The 13,039-nt window shown below is 34.5% G+C and overlaps 1 protein-coding gene across 1 annotated transcript in view; it reads left to right on the top strand.

Annotated features, from left to right (window-relative positions):
- LOC129227712 (uncharacterized) overlaps positions 1-13,039 on the top strand; it is a 52,929-nt gene that overhangs the window by 14,343 nt on the left and 25,547 nt on the right. The window contains exon 4 of the mRNA XM_054862313.1: positions 7,546-7,684. Within this exon, the coding sequence (XP_054718288.1) occupies positions 7,546-7,684 (139 nt within the window). The remainder of the gene's footprint in view (positions 1-7,545; positions 7,685-13,039) is intronic.

Raw genomic sequence — 13,039 nt, 5'->3', positions numbered from 1 at the left:
CACGACAGTAATACATGTAACAAGACCTACAAATGAGCAAACTGCAAAGGGGACCATCCTTCATACTCCAGATCATGCTCAAAATGGCTCACAGAAAAAGAAATTCAGATAATTAAAGCAACACAAAAAATATCTTATCCAGATGCAAGAAAACTAGTTGAATCCCGCACACCAACAACAGGTGTTTCATATGCTTCAGCCGTTAAAAAGGTACTGAAGTCTGTATGCACACAAACAGATACCCAAACAGATGCTTCTACTAATGCCAAAACTGTAAACACAACCAAATCAAATAAACAAAATTATAGCCCCAAATCTTCTTTTAAGGAAACTAATCAAAATCAACAACAAATACAAAAAACAAATACTGTATCTGTTACTGTTAATGAAAAGAAACCACTCACACAGAATTTGAAAAAACTTAGTGAAAAAAAGAAAAATATTCAAACGCGCGCAAAAATCGGGGTAGCCTCTAAACAGAGACCCCCAAAACTTTATAATTTTAAAAAAGAGGACTTTTTACTCTCTAGTAAGAAAGTAAAATTAACCAAGTCCCAAATTGAAAAATTCCAACAACCTCCTCCCCAGGAGGAGGACGAGGATGTAGATTTTGAAGATCTTCCGCCATCCGATGATGAAGGGTGGACGGACCATCCTCCTTCATGAGCTGCTTTTTCTTCTTCTGGCCGTTTCTCCTTCCTTTTCTCTTCATGGCCCTGAGCATTCTTTCTTGGAATTGTCAGAGTTACTCGCATAATGTCACAGACATCAAAGATCTTGTCGAATATCACCAACCGGCCATATTCTGTCTGCAAGAAACTTTTCTGTCCCCTGCTGATAGACCGAGGTTGAAAGGTTTTAACATATACCGCAAGGACTGCTTGTCAGGAGACCGTCGTTGTGGAGGAGTGGCATTGCTGATCAACAATGATTATGCATCTAGCCAACTCAATATCAACACATCCCTGCAAGCAGTAGCTGCGCGCGTTCACCTTCACTCGCTGTTCACAGTTTGTTCTGTATATATCCCACCTTCTTATGACTTAAGTAGCGTGGAGTTGCAGACACTGGTTGATCAACTTCCTCCCCCATTTGTCATCTTGGGGGATTTCAATGGCCATAATCCTCTCTGGGGGAGTCCAGACTCCAACAGCAATAGAAAATTTTATTGAAGACAATTATCTTTGCATCCTTAATAACGGTGAAAACACTTATTTTCATCTTTCTACCCAATTTTACCATGCCATCGATCTCGTAATATGCTCACCTTCTTTTCTGCCACGTTGGGATTTTCAGGTGGAGGGTGGTCTCTACTCCAGTGGCCACTTTCCGATCAGGATAACCTCTACTGGACGCTGCGGCCATCAGCAGCATCAGCAAGCTCGACTTCGCATTGATCGAGCTGATTGGGCAGCATTTACCCAGTTGGCAGAAATTAAATCAGAAGACGTAACTGATATTGATATCGATGTAGCGGTAAAGCGAGTAACCGACATTATCCTAAACGCAGCTAACGCTGCCATACCAAAAACCAGTAAAGGCAGGATCAAGTTTCCTAAGCCTTGGTGGAACCTCTATTGTCAGGAGGCTCATAAGAAGCAAAACAGGGTTCGTACGGGTCATGGAAATCCTGGAAAGTCATGGAAAGAAAATAAGAAAATTTCAGACCTGGAAAAGTCATGGAAAATTGAAATTTTCACTGAAGGTCATGGAAATTTATTTCAAGTCATGGAAAAATGTCCCGTACAAAGAGAAAGTAACAGTATCTAAAAGAGCATTAGAAATCTTGAGTGATATAACAATATAACACATAAAAGCTATTAAAAGTGGAGAATTGAACGATCTTAAAATCAAATCTGAATTTTGAAATCTCATTGCATTCACTTCTGTCACAGCCACTTGCCTTTATTTGCCAGGTGATTTTACTGCTTGAGCATAACTCATTTTGAATTTACTATTATTTTCAACATTTCTTATGTTTTATATTCTGTAGTAGTGAACTTGCACTTTCCTGATTTTGCCACATCCACTCAAAAACGCAATTCGATTGCATCAAAGCTGGTTTCCATCATCCTTAAAAACTTTATTGTTAAATTTATCAGAATTTATCTTAATTTGTTAAAGGTTTTAGAGAATAAAGATCTTTATTCAGGCAATAGAAGACAGAAAAAGGGGAATTCTAATACTCTAAACATTAGTGCACATACATACGACCTGCTAAACTAATCCATACGGCCCACTGCTACGTTCAATGTCAGGACTCGAACATTATGTTCTTGAATTTCTGGACCTATTAATTTATTTGCATTTGAAAATGTGCAAATAGATAAACAAAGCAAGTACTTGTGAATCTGAAGATTTTTTCAGTACTGAATGTTTTTTTTACACAAATATCTGGTTTTGAAACATAAAGAACTAAACTGTGTGGCTTTACTTTACTGAACCAAAATGCTGTCAAGTTATGTGGATGATTAAATGCACTGTTGACACTAAAAGGCAACGTTTGAAGCAAATTTATTGAAATTTAGTTGATGCTAATTCAACCTTTGTCCCATTCATTATCAGTCTGCCTGTCTATAACAAACATATTAGACATTTAAGCATCATCATATTCGATTCACTGCATTTTTACTTTACTTAAATTTATATGATGAAGGCAAATAAGAATAGTTTAGTTTTTTAAGTGTAAACTGATATTTTTTCCGCTATGAGTAAGTGCTTCAATGAGGCAAAGGCATTCATGTAGAAGTTTTGCTAATGCTCATTTCCAGAAATTGGCAAGTTTTATATTAAATAGTGCTATTCTCTTCGTATAACAAGGTCATGAAATTTTTTATTGAATTCATGAAAAAGTCTTGGAAAAGTCATGGATTTTTTTAATCGAAATAGAGTATGAACCCTGGCAAAAAAAGGCATGGAATACGTTTCGTCGTTATCCAACCACACAAAATCTCGTGGCACTTAAACGAGTTCGTGCTGAAGCTCGAAGGATTCGACGGAAGAGCCAGCGGGACTCGTGGCAGACCTATGTCAGCACAATCACGACGTCCACCCCATCAAAGACCGTATGGGGTAAAATAAAAAAAATCGTTGGCAACTACAATATATCTTGTACACCCATTCTGGAGAATAACGGTCGTATTTTATCCGATCACAAAGAGGTGGCTGACTGCATGGGGACTTATTTGGCAGAAGTCTCCAGTGCAAATAACTATTGCTCAAAATTTTTAACCATCAAATCACGCAAAGAACAAAAAGTTTTTTTAATTCAAACATTTTTAATCAATACAACACAAAATTCACCCTTCAAGAACTGAATGCTGCCTTACAAAAATCAAAAAACACATCACCAGGTCCAGATGAAATTCACAATAGTATGTTAAAACATCTAAGCAGGTCCTCTTTAGAACATATTCTGCATCTTTTCAATAGAATTTATTCGGAACACAGATTCCCAAAATCCTGGTGTCAAGCAACAGTAATTCCTATCCTTAAGCCCAATAAACCATCTGAAAAACCTGAGAGCTATAGACCTATAGCTCTCACTAGCTGCCTATGTAAAATAATGGAACGGATGGTCAACTCCAGGCTGATATACATTTTGGAGTCGCATCATCTGCTATCTCCATATCAAAGTGGATGCAGGCTTGGTTGATGCACAATAGACAACTTCTCGAAACATCAATAAGAGAAGCATTTCTCAAACGAAAACATCTCGTGAGCGTATTTTTTGACATTGAAAAAGCTTATGACCGTACCTGGAGATATGGGATCCTCAAAACCCTTCACGAGTATGGGTTACAAGGTAATCTACCCATCTTTGTCTCTAATTTTCTAAGAGACCGAATTTTTCGCGTACGTGTCAAGTCTGTTCTTTCAGATGCATTTATTCAAGAAGAAGGAGTTCCCCAGGGAAGCGTACTAAGCGTAACTCTTTTTGTAATTGCAATCAACAGCTTAATCGAACAACTGCCTCCCGCTGTCAAAGGTACCATGTTCGTTGATGACTTTCAAATATCTTTCTCTTCATCGAGCATGAGTATCATTGAAAGACAACTTCAAATGGCTATTAATAAAGTAACACAATGGGCGGAGGAAAATGGCTTTACTTTCTCTGTTCAAAAAACTTTCTGTATCCACTTCTGCCGTAAAAGAGGTCTTCATCCTGATCCAACACTTCTCCTTAACAATCAACCAATAGCTGTAAAAGATCAAGGAAAATTCCTCGGTCTTATACTTGATAACAAACTCAAATTTATACCGCATATACAAGAGTTAAAAAAGAAATGTTTACTAAAATTAAATATCCTTAAAGTCTTATCGAACACTTCCTGGGGTGCTGATACAGAGTCTCTCTTAAGAATCTACAGGGCTCTAATACGCTCAAAACTTGATTATGGATGCCAAATTTATGGCTCCACGGCAAAAAGCTATCTGAAAGTTCTAGATCCAATCCACAATCAGGCACTGCGCATCTGCACAGGAGCTTTTCGAACCTCGCCTATTAACAGTCTTCATATTCTTGCTCATGAACAATCTTTAAACAATAGACCCCTCAAACTTTCATTGAACTTCTACTTCAAAATAAAACCTTATACTGATCACCCTTTACACCTTCATATTTTTAATCCATCTAATGTTATCTTATTTCTTCATCGTCCTTCTGCAACCCCAACATTCGGGATCCGAATGCGCCGGGTGCTTTCAGATTTGCAACTGTCAGATTTTAATACTCTCAATACAATAAAACTGATTGAACCATGGTGTGAAGTAGTTCCATCTACCATCAATGACCTCGCTAACTTCTCTAAAGAGACTACCTCCAATACAGCCTACCAACAAATATTTTATGATACAAAATGCAAATATTCTGATTATCATGACATTTTCACTGACGGATCAAAAGCAAACGATCACGTCGGCTTTGCTGCAATAATAAATGGTCAAGTTACCGCTGAACAATCACACCCATCTTGCTCTGTTTTTACAGCAGAAATAAAAGCCATATTGATATCTCTACAATCAATAACCCAATCTGCTCACAAAAAGTGGGTGATATACACTGACTCAAAGAGTTCAGTGGAAGCAATCACCCACTGCAACAATAACAGCCATCCCATAGTCATTCAGTCTTATCATTTATACAAAAGTCTTCCACAAAATAATTTTCATGTACTCTTTTGCTGGATCCCTGGTCACTTAGGCATTGCCGGCAATGAAGCCGCTTATTCAGCTGCCAAAGACGCAAATATCCTAGTTGATGACAGTGTCCCTTTAGTTGACATTAAAAACGCAATATCTGAATGTCTTAACACGCATTGGCAACGGACCTGGAATCTTGAAACACAAAACAAATTACATTCGATCCAGCCATCGACTAAAGGTTTCAAATCATTACAACTTACCAGGAGAGAACAAGTTTCGTTAACTCGTTTTCGCATCGGCCATTCCAGGTTCACCCATAAATACCTCTTATGCCGTGAACCAGCTCCGATTTGTATTAGATGTAAAGTCAACCAGACAGTGTTGCATATCTTATGCAACTGCCCAAATTTTAACCAAATACGTTTTAAATATTTTAGAGTTGCTGGGGGACCCACCCCATCCCAATATATACTCCTTCCTCCGGGAGATTGGCTTCTCCTTTTTAATTTAGTGGTTGTGCCGTCAAAATGTAATTTTATCCGTTTTTCTTGTTACTGAAGGTTCTTTGACAACCTATTGTTTCAAACCCTTTCATAAAGTTTTTAATGTTTACAGGTTTTTTATTACTTGTTTTAAACTACTGTTGTTTATACCTTTCTCTCCAAAACATTTTTACTTTTATCATACCCTGATTTTTTATTTATGTATAAATTTTAAACTAAAAAATCGCGCAGTATAGCCCTCAAGGGCTCTTGCGCCATTAAAAATAAGTAAACCAACCAACCAACCTTGGTTGAAGAATTTCTTAGGCAATTTTCCATTGTGTGACTCTGCAGTCCAAACCATAACAGCATTCTTGTTCTGAAAGTGTTAATCAGTTTGAAGATTTTCAGGTATATCCTCTAAGGTTTGTGTATATACCGTATTTTCCTGTATATAATCTGCAGATTGTACGAAGATTTTTTTTCTTCCAGCCGATTTTATGACCTGTGGATTATCCCCGCCGTGGATAATGTATGATTGTGATTAAAGTGTTTCTGTGTTCATGAAGTTTGTTCAAGAAAAGAGATGCACTCCAAAAAGAAACAGTATGAACAAACATATTGTGATGCATATTCAACTGTGTTTCCCTGCATTAAAAAATCGAATATGGGACCGCTCTACGCTTTTTCTACGGTGTGTAATACTGACTTAAGTGGAAATGCAAGTGAAACGGACAAAGCACGTTGAAAAAGCAAAAGAAATTACTTCAAACTTTTCTTCTTTCTTTGCTGGTGAGACTAATTCGCAGAATTCGGTAATTAATGCAGAGTGCTTGTTCCCAAACGCTGTGACTTATGCTTTAAAGGGACACTTCAATAAAATGTTATCTGTATTTGAAATAACTTATATTTATTTAGTGGATTATTTTACTTTAAGTGGAGCTATTACTTTTTTTTTAGTTGGCAGAAAATTTGACTGCACATTTCGTTTTAATTAAGTGAAGCAACCGTTTTTAAAAAATCTTCTGGTATTTGGATAAAATCTTCTGGTTATTTTTAAACTCTTCCGATTTCTTCCGTTTTTTTATCATGAATCTTCCTTTTTTTTTTACCTGAATAGGTTGGCAGGTATGGTACAACATCATTTTTAGCATAACTTCACTATGTACAAAACATCTCCATAGAAAACTATTCCATCAACACTTTTGCTACTATGCTGATTCAGCAATTTCTTACGTCTTTGTAACCTTTTTACTTTTTGTGCAGTAGTCATACCTTGAATTTTTTTTCCCGATAGGGGGGAAACCCAGATCTTTTTTTCTGATAAGTTAAATAGTTCTATAACTCGCGTTCTCTTTGGCAACCATTTTATTTTGAGAACTTTGTATCTTTTCATGAATTCTTTTGATACATTCTTTCGTACCAACAGTCCGCGGACAACCGGACTGTGGTCGATGTTTACAGCTATTAATATCCAATAATTGCTTTATAGTCCTGTCCATAAAGAACCTATTAAAACCATAGCATTTTAATTGCTGAAATATTTTACCAACATAAAATCTGCAATCAAAAAGCTGTTTAATCTTTAACTTTTGGCTTCTATCTTTAAAAATATTCTAAATCCTTTGCTTAAACAAAAATCGTCTGCTTTTACAAAAAGTTGCCTGTATTTTTTAGCCTTCCTGTTTATTTTCAATCAAAATGAAATGATTATTTTGTGCAAAAATGTTTATTATTAAATTGTACAAAAGGAAAAAATGTTTTTAAATGGATTTTTCAGCTAATTAAGAAACAGCAATTTAAGGTTCGATTCATCAATGTCTTCTATAATAACCGTGCAAACAAATATTTTCTTTATTTCATCCCCCTGCTGGTTCTGTGCTTAATGCTATCAATTAAAAAATATTTGTCGTTTCAGCCAAATACGATCTTCTACTTGGAAGGTTTTAAATCTGTGGATTGTTCAATATGGAGTGAATGGTGTATTATATATTTTACAAGGAAACATTTTAGATGAATTACGTATGGATATAGACATAAGAGAACTGCCTGCTGAGGTATGTTTTATCCTCTTCTGTTTCAAGTGTATCACCAATTGCTAACAATTATATGAATGTAACAATTTGATAAAATTAACAGTTTAATCAGAATTGCTAATCATTATAACTTTGTTTATTCTCTTGAAGTTTCCTGCGTAAAATGTTTTCTTTTTAAATCATGTATTTAGTTATTTTAACTTCATTTAACTTGTTCTGTCAATTTGCTGCTTTCTTTTTGTTTTGGTATAAGTAATTCCAGTAATTCCATTATTTTCTACTCAACTTACTTCACAGCCAATCTGATTCTTCCTATGTTTGCATCCATGTGGTTTGTCCTCTAAATGGTGGAATTCTATAATTTTTAATCTTTAAATTTGGCAAATTTTATGTTTTCCTTCTAAGTTTTAAGATAAAAAAAATTTCAGGAATTTAACAAATAATCTACTCTTTTAAAAAATATCTTTGTATTTTTGCACGACATAGTTTATATTGTCCATTGTTTAGGAAGTAGTAAGTAATATTTGAAAAACAAACAACCAGATGCTTAGAGATTGTTGCTCAATTTCAGAAAAGCTGTAAAATTGTATACGTAAGCCTGCTTTTCTACCTGCAAATGAAAGAATCCATATGAGGCAGTGAGAAGCAAAGGGATGTACAGGGTTCGTACGGGTCATGGAAATCCTGGAAAGTCATGGAAAAAAAAACAGAATTTCAGACCTGGAAAAGTCATGGAAAATTAAAATTTTCATTGAAAGTCATGGAAATTTATTTCAAGTCATGGAAAAATATCCTGGACAAAGAGAAAGGAACAGTAGATAAAGGAGCATTAGAAATCTTGAGTGATTTAACAGAATAGCACATAAAAGCTATTAAAAGTGGAAAATTGAACAATCCAAAAATCAAATCTGAACTTTGAAATCTCATTGCATCCACTTCTGTCGCAGCCGCTTGCCATTTTTTGCGATGTGATTTTACTGCATTGGCATCACTTATTTTGAATGTTTTGTTATTTTCAACACTTCTAATGTTTCATATTCTGTAGTAGCAAAATTTCACGTTCTTAGTTTTGCCACGACCTCTCAAAAAAAAGCAATTCAATTGCATGCAAGTTCGATTCCATCACTCGTAAGGACTTTGTTATTAAATTTATCAGAGTTTATCTTAATTTGTTGAATGTTTTAGAAAATAAAGATCTTAAGTCAGGTGATAGAATACAGAAAGAGAGGAATTCTAATTCTCTAAAATAGTAGTGCCCAACATACGGCACGCAAAACTAATCCATGCAACCCACTGCTGCGTTCAATGTCGGGCATTAAATGTGTTCTGGAATTTCTGAACCTATTTATATGCATTTGAAAATATGCAAATTTTTAAACAAAACAAATATATTTTTGAATCAGAAGATTGATTCATTACTGAATGTTTTTTTTTTTTTTTTTCATAAAAGATCTGGTTTAGAAACATAAAGAACTAAACTATGTGGCTTTACTTTAAAGAACCAAAATACTGTCAAGTTACGTGGATGATTAAAGACACTGTTAACACTAAAAGGTAACTTTTGAAGCAAATTTATTGAAACTTGGTGATGACTCATTCAACCTTTGTCCCATTCAATATCATTCCGCCTGTTTTTAAAACAAATATCAGACATTTAAGCATCATCATATTCACTTCACTGCATTTTTACTTTACTAAAATTTATATGATGAAGACAGATAAGAATAGTTTAGTTTTTTAAGTTGTGCACTTATATTTTTTCCATTATGAGTAAGTGCTTCAATGAGGCTGTGGCATTCATATTAGACGTTTAGCTAATGCTCATTTCCAAACATTACCAAGTTTGAGATTAAATAGTGCTATTCTCTTCGTGTAACGAGGTCATGAAAATTTTCATTGAAGTCATGAAAAAGTCTTGGAAAAGTCATGGAATTTTTTCATCCAAATAGAGTATGAACCCTGGATGTAAGTGGCAAAATTAAAAATTTGGAAATAACTAGTACAAATAGTATCTCCTCTGTCTTGGGGCAATATATTGTACTATTAGCCCTGGTATGTGCTGCTGTACAGCATGATTTTGAACAAAAATTCAATGAAAGCCTACCTAGGACATTATCTTTAAACGCATTTTACTCGAAACTTAAAAATGTCCACTTCCATCCCTTTGCTTCTCACTACCTCATACGAGGCTGTGAGAACCAAAGGGATGGAAGTGGATTCACTGAACAGTTCCACAGTCCATTCCATTGCCTGTGTGTGATATGGGAATTTTAAGAATACGTACTTAAGAATATATGTATAGTTTCTAGAAAGGATAAAATATCCTTGTTTTTCACATCATCACTGAAGCAGAGGAAGTAAACACGTTGACCTGTCAACTAACTGCTGTAGTTCAAATCTTCAAATCTTAACATTGATGGAAGAAATTCTCTTATAGCTTTAAAGTGTTTCTTGCTTGGTAGTTTTTGGGTTGTATAGATACCCTACTGTAATCGCACTTCTTTAAATTTCGTGTTTAGTGCATTGCCATGACCAATAACAATTTCTCAGAATAACAAAGTAAGCATTTCATTGAATCACAGGATCCACGATGTTTAGAAGATTATCACACAGCTGACTTGTAGATTTTGTAACTTTAAATGAGTGTACAGGTCAATGTTTTACCGAAGTTTGTTCTTTTTTCTAAAATTTTAATTACGTCAAACCATAAAAGCATAATTTTTAAAGATATTATTTACGAGTGCCTTCATTCCACAAGTAGTTTAGTTTAAATATTATATAGCCCCAGCACTCCGTTAGCATACATTAACGAAAGCTAATGACTAAAAGGTTTTAGTTTTGTGGGAGCGAGAACAAAGTCACATTTTCCTTTCTGTATTACATTAACAATATCCATCAAATACTTTTGCTTGATTTTTAAGTCAGTTTCCAAAACTTCGTTTTCCTCCGACCGAGTTCTTTCTAAGTTAATATCGATCCTCAACACAAAAATTGAGTCTAAGTCCAACTTCAAACCCTGATTGAAGTTTAGAAACTTGTTTAAAACCAAATAGTTATTATATTATTTTAAGTTACTTTACAAATGTATGAGTCCTGTCAAAAACCATTCTTCTTGGGAACTGCAGGTGGAACACCAAGTGCAACCACCAAATTGGGGTGGGTTCTGGGTTGTTAATGCAATATAATTTAATTACAGTTCCAGCAAAGAGCTGTATAGTGCACATTTACTGTAAAAATATATACAACTGGTATTTAAAAGAATAAATACTGCAATATACACAATAAGCTAAAAACGTCGATTTTTGGTTGATTTCACGTTACTTTGCGGCTTGTGCGGGAACTAAAAACTGTAAAGGAATCTTAATATTTTTCAAGATATATTAAAAGACTTTAAAAAAAAAGCATTTAGAACAAAAATTTTGAAAGTTGACCATTTTTTAACTTTTTTTTTTTTTTCAAACTTTGCTGCCAATGTGCGATCTGAAGACATAAATATTAATTTTTTTAATTATTTTTCCCATGTTTAGGATGGCAATATACAACTTTTTTTTTGCTATTAGAAGTTGCTTATCAAAAATTTCCTTTTTTCGGCCCACCCTAATAGGCATGACCCTTTGCAACTCCTCATAAGAAAAAATTACATACTGAGACCTGGTAACCTTGGAGGCTAATAGTATTTGACTGAATAGTCCAATTCTGCCCATTGATGAGGAGTGCTTGGAATGCTGCTGCTCCCTTTTTGGAGTCCTGCTTTATACTGCTCAAAGAATGGAAAAATTCACTGATTCTGCTCCAATTAGTGTCGAAAATGACAAGTCTACCAATGTATTATAATAATTATATTAAAAAAATTAACAGTGATTTGAGGATACAGTTATTATTTAAAGACTTTAAGTTTGTGCACTCGCCTGTGTATAACCTGTCATAATCAGTGATCGTTTATTTTCCAACAAGATGGGACACCCTCCATCATTTGACAGGTTTCCCATTTTCTCAATAACGAGCTTCCTAGTCCTTGGATTTGATTAGGCTCTGATGATGAAAATCACCATCTTCTATGACCAACGTATTCCCCGGATCTGTCTCCAAGCTTTTTTTTTTTTGTGGTGTTCCATCGAAGTTCGTGCCCCATGGCTTACTTGATTTGCAAGAATTAGACGTAATATTTGCTGCAATTCGAAAGATCCATATATTACCCATTATTATTTGAAAAAAATTTGCTTTCACATTAATTCTTACGCAAATACGAAAAAAATGTAATAACAGCATTTGTTATCTAGTAAAAAAAGTTCATTCTCCACTTAGCCCAAAACTTCGCCTCAAAATGAAAATTTTACCAAATGAATCAAAGTATTAAAATTTGAAAACATAAATGAGGCTTGCAACAGCCCACATAAGTCAAACTTGGAAACAAAAGATGTTGTTAAATAAGTTTTAATGGTTTTGAGCTCTCAAACTGTAATCACATTGATTACAGTAAAACGTAGTTTGGCATGCGAATTGAACGATTTGACTCCTGAAAAAATTTGGTCTTTGTGTTATATTGTGACTTAATATTTCTGGATTCCGAAGACAACAAACTGTAGTTCCTTTTCTTATTTTACCTACGGTCTCACTGCTTTAGTATGACATGTGAGGTTTTGAAAACCATACAGTTCAGTAGGAGCCGAGTTTACCCACTTCTGCTAATTGATGAGCTCATGGTAGTCTCTCAGCTTCAAAATTGAAATCTGTAATTGAATTGTAAATTTTCATTGTCCAGTTGGATTCTTCGAAATTGTCATCGTAATCCGACACAAACCAAGTTCTCTGATAAAGGTCATCTGCAATTCCCAGTGTTTTTTTTTTTTTGAGTCTCAAAGACCTCAAGATATTTTTTGCTGTGGAAATCCTTTTGCACGACCAAATATTGCAACAAAACTACAAAATGCATCTTTTCCACGCTATTACTTAGCGTTTATAAAATTTTTATTTATTTTTTTTTTCACTCCAGGGCGCAATACAAGCTGTGTTATTCCCCGCCAACAGAAACCACCTAAATTTTTTGAACTGAAAAATACCCTTGTGTTTTATGTTTTTTTAAAGGAATATTTATTATTTTGAAGTTTCTGGATTGAATGACTGTTTTTGACAAACGTGCATAATTATGTTTAAAATTTGAGATAAGTAAAAGACATTCCTTATTTTGTTTTTTCACTGTAAAAATGTTGATTTTGAAACAGCAATAACTTTAAAATATAGTGATTTTCATATAGTTTTATTTTGCACATGAAAGTTCATTGTTTCTGAGTATATGTGTGCAGTGATTTTCTTCATTCAATGAATATTTTCCTCTTTTTTTAATTAAAAAGCTTTCCAAAAATTAATTTGTCCCCT

The sequence above is a fragment of the Uloborus diversus genome, chromosome 8 (genome assembly GCF_026930045.1).
Source record: "Uloborus diversus isolate 005 chromosome 8, Udiv.v.3.1, whole genome shotgun sequence".
Taxonomy (NCBI): Eukaryota; Metazoa; Arthropoda; class Arachnida; order Araneae; family Uloboridae; genus Uloborus; species Uloborus diversus.
This window is presented reverse-complemented; position numbering and strand designations above follow the sequence as displayed.